The sequence below is a fragment of the Canis lupus genome, chromosome 13, assembly GCF_003254725.2.
Source record: "Canis lupus dingo isolate Sandy chromosome 13, ASM325472v2, whole genome shotgun sequence".
Lineage (NCBI taxonomy): Eukaryota > Metazoa > Chordata > Mammalia > Carnivora > Canidae > Canis > Canis lupus.
The window spans coordinates 178255-197179 of record NC_064255.1 but is presented as its reverse complement, the minus strand read 5'-3'; the positions used below and the strand labels follow the sequence as shown (position 1 = coordinate 197179).

At 41.4% G+C, this 18925-nt stretch overlaps 1 protein-coding gene across 4 annotated transcripts in view; it reads right to left on the bottom strand.

Moving 5' to 3' along the window:
- Positions 1-16696, bottom strand: part of LAPTM4B (lysosomal protein transmembrane 4 beta) — an 82473-nt gene extending 65777 nt beyond the window's left edge. For all 4 annotated transcript variants that reach the window (XM_025450472.3, XM_049093274.1, XM_035717219.2 and 1 more), the window contains exon 1: positions 16426-16696. In XM_025450472.3, the coding sequence (XP_025306257.1) occupies positions 16426-16524 (99 nt within the window). In that variant the 5' untranslated portion in view covers positions 16525-16696. The remainder of the gene's footprint in view (positions 1-16425) is intronic.
- Between the last annotated feature and the right edge of the window lie 2229 nt (positions 16697-18925).

Here is an 18925-nt window from a genome sequence, read left to right as displayed (position 1 = left end):
TAAAATCCTATTTGTCTAAGAAATTGAGTAAATCCGTTCATGTACTATGTTACCAATATTCTGCTCGAAACTGGGCTACACAAGGAGTAACACATGGCTGTTGCCCCCAAAGATCAGTAGTTCTGTGGGGTAAATACATCAACAACCAGAAATACAGAATGCTCGAACATTCATTAAGTAATTCATTCAACTGTCCAGAAATTATCTCTTAGGCAACAAACATAGGCCATATACTGTGATAGACATCACATACATATTATGGCCAACACCACAAGGTAGCTTATTGTCTAGTGGAGAAGACAGCCAAATCCACTGGATGTTTCATTCAGAGTGAAAAGGAATTCTGCTAATGTGGCTCAGGGAGAAGCTGAAAGACTTCACAAGGAGATGACATTATTAACACCAGAAAGTAACAGGCTTCTGGAAATCTCGAGAAACAAAAGATTACAGCGCAAATAATATTAGGGAATCAGAGCAAATGACTGAGAATTAAGAGGCAGTTCCAAGAAACAAAAACATAAAAATGAGCCACTCTTGTCAGTCCTTCGAACTGAATTATAATTATAACTAATGTTATAAGTTGCTGAAGGTTTAAACCAAAGGACTGTGTTCAGGTCATACACAGTAAGGGGGAAAAAAGTTAAGCAGTAAAATGGAAGTTGTACCTTTTATTAGAGCTACGTTTCAATAGGCAATTTTTTTAATGTAATAATATTTTCCCCCAAATTCAATGAAATCCTCTTGCTTCGCCTTGTAGCCCATGGGGCCATCATTTTCACATGGCTTCCTCAAGATACCACTACCACCACCCATACTATTTTATATCACTGACGCAGTCCTGCCTTCCCTAGGAAGTGTGACCATTATCACTCCATTCTACAAATGAGCCACTCAGACTGTGAGGAAACCCCGCACAAGGTCATAGTTCTCAGCTGAGACTCAATCACTGTTACAGATGCCATGCATGCCTTTGCTAGTAGCCCAGTTCCCTCTCAAGAAGCCACCACACTCAGTTCACAGATCCAGGCAGCGGAATCTGCCAACCAATCCCCTGGTGCATGCTCAGAATTCTTTCCAAGGGAGTGTCTCAGATATCCACTCAGTATGCTACAAGAGCAAGCAAAATGAGGCTTATCTGCCATACCAGCAGAAGCATGCCCATTTCTCCGAATGGACTTGGCTGGGTTCTAATCTTCACTCTCAGGCTGAGGCACCATTATATGCTCTCAAAATACAGAGCCCATGTGAACAATGAGAAAGCTGTCTGGGCAGTAGACAGAAGGCAAAGGATGGTCCCCCTGAGGAGGCCAGATCGAGGAATGCTGTCCAAAGAGCCTCTGGGAGACTTGGGTGCAGGTTGTATGGGTGGGAAGAACAAGCATGCTCCCTTCTATGTCTTAAAAAACATTCTGGATCTCTCTGCTTATGAAGAGATGGGTCTAGACTGGAGCCTAGTTTAGAATAGGCTATGGAGACCTAAACTCCACACATAAAAAAGAAGTATCACAGGGGTGCCTGACTGGCTCAGTCAGTGGAGCATGTGACTCTTGATCTCGGGGTTAAGTTCAAGCTCCACACTGGGTGTAGAGATTACTTAAAAAATTAAAAAATCTTTAAAAAAAAAAGAAAAAAGAAAAAGTATCACATACTAAAGGGTCAGAAGACTAGCATTTGGAAAAGACAAGAGCAAATATAAAGTGTAAAATGGCTAAATTAATTTTTTTATACAGCAAACACGGTTTCTTTATGTTCTGATATGCTTTATTAATGAGGTCTATTACTCCCTATCTGTAACCATCCTAGTCCAACAACCTGGATTACCATAAAATGTTTTGAAAGACTGTTTGAGGGCAGCCCCCGTGGCGCAGCGGTTTAGCGCTGCCTGCAGCCCAGGGCGTGATCCTGGAGGCCCTGGATCAAGTCCCACGTCAGGCTCCCTGTATGATGCCTGCTTCTCCCTCTGCCTCTCTCTCTCTGTCTCTATGAATAAATAAATAAAATCTTAAAAAAAAAAAGAAAGACTGATTACATTATTTACTCCACTTAGTTTTAATATATACAAGAATACTTTATTCCTGTAGCTATTCATCAGATAGAAATGAAACTCATAAAACAGAATGTGTCTACTAATGAAAGTGAAGAGTCTGTTACAGACTTAACCACCAGAATATAAATTTTGTATCCCATTCAAGAACAGTGTTGTTATATTATACTTTAGAGTTAAAATCTTCTAACAAAATAATAATATATTCAAAACATTCCCAAACAAAAACAAATATCAGAAATGAAAGACAAGGGCACATGGGTGGCACAGCTGGTTGAGCATCACACTCTTGGTTTCAGCTCAGGTCATGATTTCAGCTTGTGAGATACAGCCCTGTGTCAGGCTCTGGGCTCAGTGAGGAATCTCCTTAGGACTTTCTCTCTTCCTCTGTCCCCCTTACTCCTGAAATAAATAAATAAATCTTTTTTAAAAAGAAATTAAAAACAAAAAACATATACTCCTACAGTTGAAACACAGCTTGGAATTCTAGAACAACCAGCTGCTAAAGTATACTCTGATAGCTAATTTCTTAAACAGTCTTAATTGTCAAATTAAAATCAAATGTAGGATGCCTGGGTAGCTCAGTTGAGCGTCTGCCTTCAGTTCAGGTCATGATCCCAGGGTCCTGGGATCGAGTACTGCACTGGGCTCCCTGTGAGGCACCTGCTTCTCCCTCTGCCTACATCTCTGCCTCTCTCTGTGTCTCTCATTAATAAATAAATAAAATATCAAAAAAAAGATTATCTGAGAAACTCCCATTTAATTTCTAAACTGCTGGCAAGAGAAAAAAAAACAGGCAAAGAAAAATGCTCAAGTAAAAATAAAAGAATCAAAGAAAGCCCTACTGTGATTTACTAAATTAATTTTTAAAATATTTTCAGAAAAGCCCCATGGTATTTCTTTATTATTAAGTTTGTTCCTTATAGCCATACTCTGTTACCCGTTCTGTTCAATATCTTTTGAAAGAATAAAAACTAATAGTCAAAGTTTTAACTACATAGTCAAGAATATAAGAAAATGAATTTAATACCACAAGCGTAGGAGTTCACCAAACCACTGGTACCAAAAGTGTGGTCTGCAGATGAGAGTTTCAGCATCGTCCACAGATTACTACTAATGTAGAACCACAATACCCATTCCAGACCCAACAAATCGAAAATAAAGGTCAATACAACTGACGACTGGCCAGTCTGCAGCAACATAGAAGCCAAAGAGAACTTCAACATGTTAAGAGGCAAGGACTGTCAATCTAGGATTGACAATCTTTTAAGGATGAGAGCCAAATAAAGACATTTTCAAATAAAAGCTGTCAGCATTTGCCACCAACAGAGCCTCACTAAAGGACATTTCACAACATATATTTTAGAAGAGTGAATCTAGACAAGGTGTCTGAGGTGTGAAAGAAAAATGATGGGTCATATACTTTTCACAGTTTGGGTACCAAATATCCATTTTTATTTTTATTTATTATTTTTTTAAAGATTTTATTTATTTATTCATGAGAAACACACAGAGAGAGAGAAGCAGAGACACAGCAGACAGAGAAGCAGGCTCCATGCAGGGAGCCTGATGCAGGACTCGATCCCAGGACCCTGGGATCAGGCCCTGAGCCAAAGGCAGACGATCAATCACTGAGCCACCCAGGCGTCCCCCAAATATTTTATTTTAAAATGAAAACTACAATAATGATCGCAGAAAAAAAAAGAATAATGGACAAAGAGAGACATAAATATAATGGGTAATCCTAAACAAACAGTATTATAGGTCATTGTCTCGGGAGCTTTTAAAAAAGACACTGGCTGGCTCAGAGAAGCCTGTGACTCTTGATCTCAGGGTTGTGAGTTTGAGGCCCATGATGGGCATAGAGATTACTTAAAAATAAAATCTTTATGGGTGCCCTGGGGGGCTCAATAAGTTAAGCGTCTGCCTTCAGCTCAGGTCATGATCCCGGGATCCTGGGATCCAGTCCCCTGTGGGGCTTCCTGCTCAGCAGGAGCCTGCTTCTCCCTCTCTGCCCACTGGTCTCTCTGCTTGTGCTTTCTCTCTTTCTCTGTCAAATAAATAAATAAAATCTTTAAAAAAAAAAAAAAAAGACCCTAAAACACACACACATACACACACAGGAGTTAAAGGACTTACTTAAAAAAAAAAAAAAAAATAAGCCACGATATTATTAACTCCAGACTTTGATGAGTATACCTGTTAAGACTTCCTGAGTTAACAACTAAAAGCAGGGCAGCTCCGGGGGCTCAGCGGTTTAGCACCACCTTCAACCCAGGGCATGATCCTGGAGACCTGGGATCGATTCCTGCATCAGGCTCTCTTCATGGAGCCTGCTTCTCCCTCTGCCTGTGTCTCTGCCTCTCTCTCTCTCTCTGTGTGTCTCTCATGAATAAATAAATAAAATCTTAAAAAAAAAAAAAAAAACTAGAATCATAGAAACACAGTAGAACTTCCAAAACAGCAGACAGGGAGAACAGGTAAGCAATACCACAGTCCATATGGCAGCAAAGGAGAGGGAAACAGAAACCATGACCAGGATAAATCCGGGTATGTTAACACTGTTAATGGAAGTGGACTACTTTCTCCAGTTGAAGACAAAGAGAATCAGGCTCTCCAAAGCAGAATAGGTCTCTGAGTGTGACCTTATGGAACAAAGTCTACGGACCCACCCTGGGCTGTTTTACACAAGGAGAAATAAACTTTTATCTTGTGTGAGTACTGCATTTTACATCTTTCTGTTACAAGACTTTATCTATACCATAACAAATACGGAGGTTAATATTAATATACAGAAGAGAATAGATACCAGAGAATCCAATGCTACCTTAAAAAGGAACAAGGGACGCCTGGGTGGCTCAGTGGTTTGGCGCATGCCTTCGGCCCAGGGTGTGATTCTAAGGTCCTAGGATCGAGCCCTGCATGGAGCTTGCTTCTCCCTCTGCCTATGTCTCGGCCTCTCTCTCTCTCTCTCTCTCTTTCTCTCTCTCTCTCTGTGTCCTTCATGAATAAATAAATAAAATCTTAAAAAAAAAAAAAAAAAAAAAGGAAGAAGAAAAAAAGACTCCGGGACCTGCAGCAGTAGGGTCAAGGCTGGGGTAGTCAAAACTGAGACCTCAACAGAGGACTATCAAGAAACAAACCCTTCTCTTTAAGCGTAGTTGAAAGACATGCTGACCCAACCTGGGGACTTGATATTTTAGCCCTGAATGTTATCTCTTCTGTGAAATTGACTTACCAGGTTGTCTTCATAAAAAGTTACTAAATACTCAAATCATTCAATAGTCATAATTTAGTGCCATATAATTTTAGCAGCTCGAGGCTAATAAAAGAAAGAAATAGCTCAACCTTATTTTTACTCACAATTTGAAATTATATTAAGCCTCTTCTGGTGCTCACATTTTTCCCTGAGAAATAATTTTCCCTTGGAAGCCTCAACTGCAAAGAGGCAACTCTAAATCTTTAAAAGTTTGTTAATAGCAACTGAAGAAGTGTGATCTTTGCTTAATTTTTACTTTTCTTCAAGTAAAATGGGTTAACCAGTTTATAGCTCTTCAAGAACTCTTCATAAGGCTCCAAAAGCTCTACTAAGAGCCAAGGGAGCAGGCAGAGAAGTAGAAAGTAGTAAATTATGTTGTTAGGTCTCACATATTTCTACCAGCATCCTTTTATGAACAATAATGTATCTGCCCTAAAGGGTTGGGGTGGGAAGGGAAAAATGTGGACTCTTCTTTTATGGCTAAGACTCAAAATAAGTTAACAAAGTAAGTTTTTTTTTAATTTTTAAAAGGTTTTATTTATTTATTCATGAAGAGACACAGAGAGAGAGAGAGGCAGAGACAGAGGCAGAGGGGGAAGAGAAGCAGGCTCCATGCAGGGAGCCAGATGTGGGACTCGATCCCAGGTCCCTCGGATCATGACCTGAGCCAAAGGCAGACGTTCAGCCGCTGAGCCACCCAGGCATCCCTGTACATATTCCATTGTATGTCTTTTTCAGTTTATCTTGCTTGGAGTTCATTGAACTTCTTGGATGTGTAGATTCATATCTTTCATCACATTTGGGAAGTTTTGGGCTATTATTTCTTCAAATATTTTCTACTTCCTTTCTCTCTCTGTTCTTTGGGATGCTCATAATGTGTATATTGGTACACTTGATAATGTCTTGTAAGTTCCTTAGACTGTTTATTTTTCTTCATCCTTTTTTCTTTTTTTTTCTTTTTTATTTACAAATTTATTTTTTTTATTGGTGTTCAATTTGCCAACATATAGAATAACACCCAGTGCTCATCCCGTCAAGAGCCCACCTCGGTGCCCGTCACCCAGTCACCCCCGCCCACCGCCCACCTCCCCTTCCATCACCCCTAGTTCGTTTCCCAGAGTGAGGAGTCTTTCATGTTCTGTCTCCCTTTCTGATATTTCCCACTCATTTTTTCTCCTTTCCCCTTTATTTCTTTTCACTGTATTTCATATTCCCCAAATGATTGAGACCATATAATGTTTGTCCTTCTCTGATTGACTTCTTTCACTCAGCATAATACCCTCCAGTTCCATCCACGTCAAAGCAAATGGTGGGTATTTGTCGTTTCTAATGGCTGAGTAATATTCCATTGTATACATATACCACATCTTCTTTATCCATTCATCTTTCGATGGACACCGAGGCTCCTTCCACAGTTTGGCTATTGTGGACATTGCTGCTATAAACATCGGGGTGCAGATGTCCTGGCATTTCATTGCATTTATATCTTTGGGGTAAATCCCCAGCAGTGCAATTGTTGGGTTGTAGGGCAGATCTATTTTTAACTCTTTGAGGAACCTCCCCACAGTTTTCCAGAGTGGCTGCGCCAGTTCACATTCCCACCAACAGTGCAGGAGGGTTCCCTCCACATCTCCACATCTTCCCCAACAAAATAAGTATATTATACCTTTAGTTAAACCTAATAATACACATCATAGTGCAAAACTCATGTTAACCATTTTAATACTGGACACTTTGTTAGTTAAGTTAGATATATTTAAAGTGGGACCCAGAGAAGTTGGTATTAATAACAGGTTTGATGGCAATCTTTATTTCGTGGCCAGCCTATCTTTAAAACATCCTGATGAACATCTGTCATAACATTCAACAAAAGCTGAAAAACATATTAAATATCACTGGTTACAGAGAACAAATTGATGGCTACCATAGGGGAGGTGGGTGGGAGGGTGGGGAAAATAAATAAAGGGAATTATCTTGATAAGTACTAAGAAATGTATAGAATTTTTAAATCATATTGCACACCTGAAACTAATATAACACTGTATACTAATTATATTTCAATTAAAAATAAGTAAATACATATCACTGAAATCTTCACCAGTCAATATCTGACAGAGCTACACTTGATCCTTTGTATTAGATGGTAGCACAGGGTATCTGTGCTTTATAAAAGGGGTTCACTGGAGATCCCTCAAAAATTCAGTATCCCTCACTACCTAAATGTATTAGATTCCTGAATTCAGATGAAGGAAGCCTAGATGTTATGAGAGACTTGTATCACTCACTACCAACAAAAATTCCCATCCATATTATCCACAGCCTTAGCCAATGAGAGACTTTGCTGGAAAGAACCGATATCTACTATATCTCATATCTAGAAAACTGTAACACATCCTTTCTAGTTTTTTGGCCATCTAAAACAACCTGCAATTTTAATATTCCTTAAAAACTGAAATTAAAGGCATCAAGAGAAAAACAACATGTTACATTCAAGTGAACTCCCACAAGACTATAAGCAGATTTTTCAGCAGAAACTTTGCAGGCTAAAAGACAGTGGCACAATATATTCAAAGTGCTGAAAAGAAAAACCTCCCACTAAGAATACCCTATCCAGCAAAGTTATCATTCAGAAGTGAAAGAGAGATAAAGAGTTTTCCAGATGAGTGAAAACTAAAGGAGTTCATCACCACTACACCAGCCTAAAGGGAAAGGGAAAGGTATACTTAGTAACAAGAAAACATAAAATAATAAATCTCACTGGGAAGGTAAATAAATAGTAAAGACAGTGGATTAATCATTTATAAAGTTAGTATGAAGGTTAAAAGACAAAAGTAGGGGCCTCTATGTGGCTCAGTTGGTTAAGCGGCCAACTTTTGGTTTTGGTTCAGGTCATGATCTCATGGTTTGTCAGATAAAGCCCCTCATCAGGCTCCAAACAAAGTGGGTATCTGCTTGAAGTTTCTCTCCCTCTGCCCTTTCCCCAACTCACATGTGTACTCGTGCTCTCTCTCTCTCATAACTAAATAAATCTTTAAAAAATAAAAGACAAGAGTAGTAAAAATACCTTTGATTACAAAAATTAATTGAGGAATACATGTGGAAAATGTGACATCAAAAAAAAGCATGGATGCCTGGGTGGCTCAGAGGTTGAGCGTCTACCTTTGGCCCAAGGTGTGATCCTGGAGTCCTGAGATCAAGTCCCACATCGGGCTCCGTGCATGGAGCCTGCTTCTCCCTTTGCCTATATCTCTGCCTCTGTCTGTGTCTCTCATAAATAAATAAATAAATAAAATCTTAAAAAAAAAAAAAGGCATGGCAAAGATGGTAAAAACATTGAGCTTTACAATGGTTTCAAACAAGTTGTTATCAACCTAAAATCAACCGTTATATACAAACTGTTATATATATGCCTCCTGGAAACCACAAAACAAAAACCTATAATGAATACACAAAAGACAGAAGTATATCACTAAAGAAATTAAGAGAAGAAAAAAAGAGAAACTACAAAAACAGTGAACAATTAAGAAAATGGCAATAGAAACCATAGAACTCCTAGAAGAAAATACAGGTGGTTAACTCCTTGACATAGGCCTTAGTGATGATTTTTTAATCTGACACCAAAAGCAAAAACAAAAATAAGTGGGCTACATCATACTAAAATGCTTTTGCACAGCAAAGAAAACCATCAACAAAATGAAAAGACAACCTATTAACTGGGAGAAAATATTTGTAAATCATGTATCTATCTGATAAACGACTACTTTCCAGCATATATAAAGAACCCTTACAAGCCAATAGCAAAAAACAATCTAATTTAAAAATGAGCAGAGGATCTGAATGGACATTTTTCCAGAGGACATACAGATGGCCAGCCAACAGATACATGAAAAGATGGTTCAACATCACTTATCATCAGGGAAATGCAAATCAAAACTACAATGAGATATCACATCACACCTGGGAAAATGGCTAAAAGAAAAAAGAAAAGAAATAACAAGTGTTGATGAGCATGTGGGGCAAAGGGAACCCTTGTACACTGGTGATAGGAATGTAAATTGGTGCAGCACTATGGAAAACAGTATGGAGTTTCCTCAAAAATTTAAAAATAGAACTACCATGTGATCCAGCAATTCCACTTCTAGGCATTTATCTTAAGAAAACAAAAACACTAACTTGAAAAGATAACTTGCACCCCCATGTTCATCGCAGCATTATTTACAATAGCCAAGATATGGAATCATTCTAAGCGTCTGTCAGCAGATAAATGGATAAAGAAATTGTGACATATATATATATATTTTTAAAGATTTTATTTATTTATTCATAGACACAGAGAGAGGCAGAGACACAGGCAGAAGGAGAGGGAGAATCAGGCTCCATGCAGGGAGCCTGACGTGGGACTCAATCCCAGGTCTCCAGGATCACACCCCAGGCTGCAGGTGGCACCAAACCGCTGCACCACCAGGGCTGCCCTGTGACATATATTTACATGATGGAATATTACTTAACCATAAGAAAAGAATGAAATATTGATGTATTCGACAACATGGATGGACTTTAAGGACACCATCCTAAGTGAAGTAAGTCAGATCAAGAAAGACAATACCATACGATCTCTCTTATACATAGAATCTAAAAAACAAACAAAAACAAGCTCAGAGAACAAATGGTGGTTGCCAGAGGCAGGTGGTGGGAGGTTAAAGAAATGGGTAAAGGAGACAAAATGTTAAAAGGAAAAAAAATATGTATAGTGCATTACTGACCAGCAAAAAAACAAAACAAAGAGTCTACACTGGGCGGGGGACTGCTTTCATCCTATCACCCTTGCTCATAATTTTTCGATGCCTCCCCACTGCCTACAGGAGAAAATCTAAAGTCTATAACTTCAGTCTTTTACAATTTAATATAGTAGGAAAAACACTAGGCAATAAAGATTATATAAGTACTATGTATTAGCTCATATTTTGCCCTGGACTTACAGATAAGTAACTGAATCTGACAGCTAAAAAGAATCAATCTTAAATGAGCATATCACCACCTACATACAGTACCTGACCTCAGGGTTCCTTTATGGTCTAAATAAGAATAAATGTGAAAGCCCACTAAAAATTATCAATCATTCTACAAATACAAACTGTTGGTTTTAGTATCCAGTATTACCACCGAGACAAAAAACAAAACAAAACAAAACAAAACAACAACAAAAAACTATTTATCGCACCAGAATTTCTCAGGATACAAAGAGAACCCATCAGGCTTGGGTACACAACCAAACTGGGACTTTCAAAGTGAACCAGTTGGTTATTTAAAAGATCAGGTTGTAAAAAATAAATAAATAAATAAAAAATAAAATAAAAGATCAGGTCGTAAAGCTAAGAAACCAGCTATCCTCACCTCTTTTATCCTTTATAATCTGATACATGGCCCACTACCTTATGAATAGGGTACAGATACAAAGAGGCGTTCCGTACGTATTTGCTCAATGACTAAGTCCCTAAAATACACTTGGGTGATGATGAAAAGGATGACATACATAAAAAGGTGTACTCCTCCCAGGTGTCAAGGTCAGATGCTTCCAACTATCAGTACCACCTTTTAAAACATTCTAAGAAAATTACGTGGTAAAACAATGAAAGAAGTTACAAAGGAAAAAACTTTCCTTGAGTTTGTCCAGAGAAATTCAGGTCCTGATGGTAACACATATTCCCTAAGAAATAGGGGCTTAAAAAAAAAAAAAAAAAAAAAAGAAATAGGGGCTTTAGGGACGCCTGGATGGCTCAGTGGTTGAGCGTCTGTCTTCGGCTCAGGGCATAATCCTGTGGTCCTGGGATCAAGTCCTGCATCCGGCTCCCTAAGAGGAGCCTGCTTCTCTCTCTGCCTGTGTCTCTGCCTCCCTCTTTGGGTCTCTCATGAACCAATAAATAAAATCTTAAAAAAAAAAAAAAAAAAGAAAGAAAGAACAGAAAAAGAAACAGGGGCTTTAGCCTAAGGATTAGCAAGCATTATCATTGTCTTCTTTCTCCCACAAAGAGCCTCAGATTCTCAGGGAAATTACTCATCCCTGCGCTCTCAAACTGGTGTTTTGAGCAAACCCCCAGCTTACATTCCTTTTTAATCAATAGGTCAAGGCCAGGACAATATCCCAGACCCAAATTTACCTGACTATTTTAGTCACATATTCCTGGTCTGTTTGGTTCAGGGGTGGACAGATAGCTTAAATTTATCAAATCAGAATGAATTTTGGGATTTAGAGCTTAAGCAATGGCTTGCAAAAGAGGGTAAACAGAGAAGGAAGGGATGGGAGGGGGAAAGATGTGGCAGAAACTATGGTGCTGCTGAAGCCAACTGAAGTTGGCCTGAAACACGCAGGACATGAAGTACACAGCTTCCCTAGGCTAGAGCCAAAGTCTTTAGAAGCAGGCTAACAAGTTCATATTTGTGTCTGAGAAAAAAACTTCCAGGAGCTGCATCTGTAAGAGACTTTAAAAAAAGGGGAATTGTTAATGGCAAGGCTAGCTAGAAGCAAAAAGACCACTATAATAGCCAAGAGAGTGCTAACAGGAGCCTATTAAGGAAAATGATAGCAAGAAGAAAGGACAGAAAAAGGAGGTAACCAGGAGGCAGAACAAAAATCAGTAAGACTTGGACATGGAATTAAGGAAGAGAAACAGGTACATGGCGAGGAGTCTAGATAGATGGGGAGAGAGAGACTAGACTACAGGTGAACTTGGGAAGGAAGTTAATGGATTCAGGTTTAGAACAGGAAGTTTTAATGAAGAAAGAGTAAAACCCCAGAAGACTCCATAGCAATCAGCCTGCTTCAAGTACTTCTTTTTTATTATGATCCCTCTGGAAACCAGGCCAAGTCAGTTTTCATTCTCTGTGAAGATGGATAATTACCTTGTCTCTCTGAAAACATTTATAGTTATTAAAGGTTATGTAATAATTTGACTTCTTTTTAGGGTAAGCGATGAAGCTGATTATTAAAATAAAAGCAAACCTCTACCTCACACTATAACACAGAAATTAATTACAGGTGGATCATAAATGTAAATATAAAAACTAAAGCCACAAAGCTTTGGAAGAAAATATAAGAGACTATCTTCACAATCTGGGGGTAGGCAAAGGTTTCTTAGATTATGCAAAGTACTAAACATAAAAGAAAACATTGACAAATTGAACTTAATATTAAAAATTTCTGTTCATCGGGGAGCCTGGGTAGCTCAGTCAGTTAAGCATCTGCCTTTGGCTCAGGTGGTGATCCTAGGGTCCACCCTGGGATTGAGCCCCATGCTTCTCCCTCTCCCTCTGCTCACCCCATACTCTCTCTCACTCTTTCTCAAAACAACAAAAAACTTCTGTTCATCAAAATATGCCATAAGAAAGTGGGTAGATGGCCATACGCTGGGAAAAAACATTCACAAAATGGATCTTTAACAAAAGGCCAGAATCCAAAATATATAAACAGATCTTATAAATCATTAAGAAAAAAAAGATAAAACCCAATTTTAAAATGGGCAATGACTAGCACATCACAAAGGAAGACAGAGCCATGAGCAAGATAAACTTCCACATCATTAGTTATTTGGGAAATTTAAAGCTACCATACCATACCACCAAAATTGCTAAAATTAAAATGACTGACCATACCAAATGTTGACAAGGATGTGGCACAACTGGAACCTCGTATATCACTGGTTGGAGTATAAAATGGCAGAACCACTTTGGAAAATTGTTTCTTATAAAGTTAAATGGACTTTTAACCAATAACCAACAATTCTACTGCCAGGTATTTACTCTAGAGAAATAAAAACATATATCCACAAAAAGTCTTGTGCAAGAATGTTCAGAGCAGCTTTATCCATAATAGCCCCAAACTGGAAACAACCAAATATCCATCATCTGGTGAAAGATTAATAAATTGTGATTTATTCATACAATAAAATAATACTCAGCAATATAAAGCATCAATCAAGCTTTTGATATACCCCAATTAACATGAATGAATTTAAAGGACGTTAATGCTAAATGAAAGAAATCAGATACAAAAGAATACATACAGTACAATTCCATTTATAAGAACAGGTAAAACTCTCCTTTAGGGTGACAGTAAAGGGGTGGCAGGAATAAACTGGGAAGAGGCACAAGGGAACTTTCTGGGGTTTTGGAAACGTTTTCTAGGCACATGGGTTACATACGGTGTATGCATTTGTCAACTCAATGTACACTTCTGTGGATTTCCCCATATATAAATTATGCCTCATTAAAAGGAAAAAATAAACAACAAATGATCTCTAATATAAATACCTGAAATCAATATGCTTTATTACTGGACCATAGGAAACCTCTGTTATTCTAAGGCAAAACCAAAACATATCCACAACTTTTAAAAGATAAAAATAAATGGAAATGGGGCCAAGTAAAACATCACCCTGATCACAAACCAACCATAGGACTGTATGTAAATCATCTACGCTCTCTTGGCCTCTATTTTCTCAACTCTAAAACAGGAGTAAGAAAATCTACCTTACCAGGAATGTGTAAAAATTTAGTATATGCAAAGCATCTAGTTTAATACCTGGCATACAGGGCCTTAGTAAATGGTAGTGGTAGGAAACAGCAATCAGAAAATGCATCAAAGGGGATCCCTGGGTGGCTCAGGGGTTCAGCGCCTGCCTTGGGCCCAGGGCATGATCCTGGAGTCCCAGGATCAAGTCCCACGTTGGGCTCCCTGCGTGGCGCCTGCTTCTCCCTCTGCCTGTGTCTCTGCCTCTCTCTCTTTCTCTGTGTCTCTCAAGAATAAATAAATAAAATTTTTTTTAAAATTAATAAATAATTGCCTATTATACCAAATAGGTAAAGTGGATCTTTTTTATGCATTTTTTAAAAGATTTTATTTATTTATTCATGAGAGACACAGAGAAAGAGAGAGAGGCAGAGACACAGGCAGAGGGAGAAGCAGGTGCCACGCAGGGAGCCCGATGCGGGACTCGATCCCAGAACCCAGGGATCGCACTCTGAGCTGAAGGCAGATGCTTAACTGCTGAGCCACTTAGGCATCCCCAATTATTTATTAATTTAAGGAAGAGAGTTTCCAGTGAACTTTTGTTTGAATACCTACCCACAGTTGTATCCTTTTTTCATGCAAACTCTCCCCCTGTCTGATAACTGACCCTACTCTATCCAGATGGCTAGTGGAGTGAGATGGAGAGGTGCCTTGCTCTTCAGCCACCCTGCTCCCTCATCTTAAAAATGTTCATATAAAATAAAGTTTTGGATAACCAAATTGTATTTAATGGTATGAGGTAAACTCACAAGTCTAAATTGTTTTATGAAATGCAAAAGACTTCCTATGAAGGTATCAGTACTAAAGCCAGATTTCCCATTTATTAGGCTTACCTAACATAGCATTCTTACATCTCTAGAAAGCTTTCTAATTATCTTTCAAAAGGCCATGCTGTTTCCAACGTTAAAACATGCACAGCAATAACTACTTTCCACAAAGAGCATGTTCAAGCAGTAGACAAAGCATGCAGAATACTCTCCTTTTATTACACCAATAGTGTCTGATGGGATTAAAGCCAACTACAGGGCTCAAGTAGATTTAGATTTATCTTATCTGTAGATGGTGTAGTACATTTGCCTAATGCAGCGCCCTAGATTTTACAAATTACATTTACTGGTGTACTTGCAAGTCTGCAGATTTGAACATTTCCAAGGAGGACACAAGACATTTAGATAAAATAGTCTGTCTTGACCATCAATAAAAGCCCTATTTTGAGGCCACCTACTATCCTTTTGCTGTAATTTAAAATTTCTGTAAAGCATTTCTTGGCTTATAGCAGTCAGTGTTGAGCCAAGATGCTGATGTTCTATCTGCATTCAGACTGCACAAAAAGAATCCCACAAACCAAAGATCTGTTTGAAAGCTTTTAAGCCAAAAATGTCTATTGTGTGGCCTGTGATAGGATAGGCACCGACTAAAGGAAACTTGAAACTATAAATAGCTCAGAGAACACCATATGCTTGGGGGGAAAATGTCTTGCTTAAAATGGCACAATGACACAAATCGACAATGTCCACATAATATCGAAAAGGTGAATATGGACCAACAAAAAAATTCTGATAGCTAAGATGAATTTATTCTCACTAAAAAGTTCAATATACCACCTTGATGCAGCGGTATGCACTGCACAGTGGCTCGGGTCTAACTCTCCATCATGATGGCACAAAACCCGAAATGCAGAGGAATCCGACCCTGCTGGTGTGGTCCAGGGGCGCCAACAATCAACCTGGGGCACTCACAGGGCCAGAAAGGCCAGAAAGACTCCCATGAGGTTTCCTCACTGCCCCTAATAGTCACTGCTCCCCCATACAAACAAGTTCTTAAAAAGCTCCAACCTAAAAAAAAGAGAAAAAATCAGATTTGCTGGCGGTGTCCGCTAAGAAAGGTACAGGGATCACCTGTCAAAGGGCAGGGAAGGTGAGTCGGTGTAAAGGGCTTCCCGGGGCCGACCGCACGCAGGCCGCGCACGCCAAGCCCGTCTGGGTCAGGGCTCTCCGCCGAGCAGCCGCGCCGGGAACCCCGCCAACCACTCACCCTCCCGGACGCCGAGGTGCGCAGCGGGCGGGGGGAGTGGGCTGCGAGCTGTCACCCCACGACCCTGCCGAGGCCCGTCCAGGCACTAAGCCCGACGGGCGGGGAGAAGAAGAAAAGGGCTGGAAAACACGTGGCGCGCAGCTCCGGCGCTGCTCCCGCGCCACCAGGTGCGCTTGCCCGGGAGGCGGCGGACTCGGGCGCGGCCCCAGCCCGCACCGCCGCCCCGACTCCGGGCCCGAAAGGACCCCTCCCCAGGTTGGCCGAGCCGGGGCTGGCGACCAGGCTCGCGCAGAAATTAAGTTTCAAATAATACGACTTTAGACGGATTAGCACCGGCGTCGCCCCACCTCCAGGCCGCACTTGGGAGAGCGGCGCAGGGGCGCGCAACGGGCGCGCGGCCCGGGGTCCCGGGGGCAGGGGGCGGGGCCGGGGGCCGGGGGCCGGGCGGGTCCCGGGCCGGGAGGCTCGCGGCGCCGCGGCCTCCTCCCCCGCAGGTCGCCCCCCGCGCGTCGCCGCGCTCACCAGGTACCAGACGCCCAACAGGATGGTGCCGGTGCGGACATGGCAGCACAGGCAGCAGCTGCTGGAGTAGAACCGCGTCCAGGGCGCGACCGTCTTCATCGCTCCCGCGGCGAGCGCTCCGTGGCGCGAGCGCGCGCCCAAGTTTGCAGGAGTGTCGGGCGCGTCGCTCGGGGCTGGTCGCGCGGCGGTCGCGGGCTCCCCCGCCGCTCGCTGGGCCCGCTCGCCCGCTCGCCGGTGGCCTGTGCTCCGCGCCTCAGCCCAGCCCTCCGAGCGGCTGCTGCGGCCGGACCCCGCGCTGCGAAGGCGGCGGGAGGAGGAGCGGGAGCGGGACGGGGGGCGGGGGCGGGGGCGGGGGCGGGGGCGGGGCGGGGCCGGCCACGTGACCCGCGCCGGGGCCAGTGATGTCACCGCGGGTTCCAGCGGCTGCGGGGCGCCGCCGGCCCGGGGAGGTAAATCAATCATCCTGCGTCCCCGCGGCGGTCCGGGAGCAGAGCCACGGGGGAGTTCCGGGCCTCCTCTTTCATGTGGCCATTTGTGTTACTCTGTCACTTTTACAGTCCACTTGGTTGCGGTTTCTCCCCTTCCACTTCTGGGTTGCAGATAATCTGTAGATGCAAATGTTATCTTGCAAACTGGAAGGGGGGAAAACTGCAGGGTGTGATTCCGGTCAACAGCAGTACTTTGAACCGCTCCCGGGGCCCAGAGCAATTTGTCTCCACTTCCCGGCTCAATTACTGTGGTAACAACCTTTTTCCCAGAAAATAGGATATGTGTCAAGGACATCCTCACTGTGCTTCGGTAGCATTTTTAATCATGGCTGCAGCTTGAAAGAAACAATCATCAAGCCAATTACTGCCACAAGGTCTCCGAAGGACACATCATAGAGCGTTAAGAGGTACTGAAAGATAGGACTCCAGTTTGGGCTTATTTCCTCCCATTTGTTGTTTTGTCTCAAAGCACCCTTGTCCTGGGTTAGCCTGTAAGCACCGTTTAAGCCAAGCATCTCAGATGAGTGAGATTATTAGTGCATGGCAAGGTTTCATTTCAGACTTGGAGCAAGAGAAAATTTGGTGGAGTTTAAGTTTCTTTAAAAAAAAAATTTTTTTTTATTTGTTTATTTGAGAGAGAGAGGCAGAGACACAGGCACAGGGAGAAGCAGGCTCCCTGAGGGGATCCTGATGCAGAACTTCATCCCAGGACCCTGGGATCACGACCTGAGCCAAAGGCAGATGCTCAATCACTGAGCCACCCAGGTGCCCCAGAGTTTAAATTTCTTAAGTTCAGGTTATATAGAAGGGAAGGAAAATGTTAGATGAGGTTGTTTAAGTGCAGGACTAGTTAGTTTTACAAGGCTGTAAAGCTGTCACATTCTTAGTATGTAGCTTAAACCTGGATCCAAAGGGACTGTAGAGTCATCCCCAGAGATGTCAGATGTCTTTAATTGGAAATAATAACACCATTGTAGGAGATAATGAGAAAGAAGGAAGAGATCAGTTTTTGTTTTGTTTTCTTACTACAAATTTCTGTTTCCTCTCACACATGAGATAACTTTCGCTCTGGGGTCTTCCATTTAATGTTTAGTTATACCCATAGTTACTTTTAAACTGCTATGGGACAAGCTGGAGTGCTCTGAGCGGGAATGGAAATAATCAGGATGGGGAGTGCTACTTTCCAAATTCAAACTGCCAACATGTTCCTCTAGTCACCTCCAGCTTTCCTCTTCCCACCAGGATTTCAAATTCATTAGGCAAATGATTCATTGATTAAAGGAAATTTTATATTTTATAAAGCTTGTTCAAGATCTGAATTTGCAGACCCTTGCCAAATTGTTCTAGATAGGAAGAGAGATAGAGAGGAGAGAAAACCTGGCTGGAGAAAGGAGATAAGGAGAGAAACAACATATCTGCAAGCAAAGTTATGAAATAAAACTTAATGTCAGTGTCTCTGAAGTTGTATTTATTCAGATGTGAGAAGACCTGGAGGGATTGGCAAAAACAAACAAAATCCAAAAAAACAAAAACCCCAGAAGCTTCCCAAGGAAGTTAGTCACAGCTGGGTTGTTCATTCTCAAACAGTGGCATATTTACCTGGAATACTGACTGCAGTCGTAGTTCTTTAGACAGATCACCTTGTTCTTATCCCTAGGCGCCTCAGCTTCTGAGGCCACATATGCTCTTTGTCTGCTTGAGCAAAGAAATGGCCTCTACCCTGGTCAGGTTGCCCTGCATGTCACCCACCTCTCCTCTCCCATTCATCTCTGTCTCCATGGTGCCTTTGTTACTGAGATGGGGAAACTGTAGGGACTCCCATTTACTCATGCTCCACATTTCACCTTGAATCTGAGTAAACCAAAGAAGCTATGTTCCCACCGAGAGGGGGAAGCAAGAAAAGTTCATCATTCTCTGCCTTTCATCCTAGGCCCCCAAATACCTGATAACATCTAAAAAGAACCAGATCCCAAACAAGTTGCAGGACATTTACTTCAAACAAACCTCCTCTA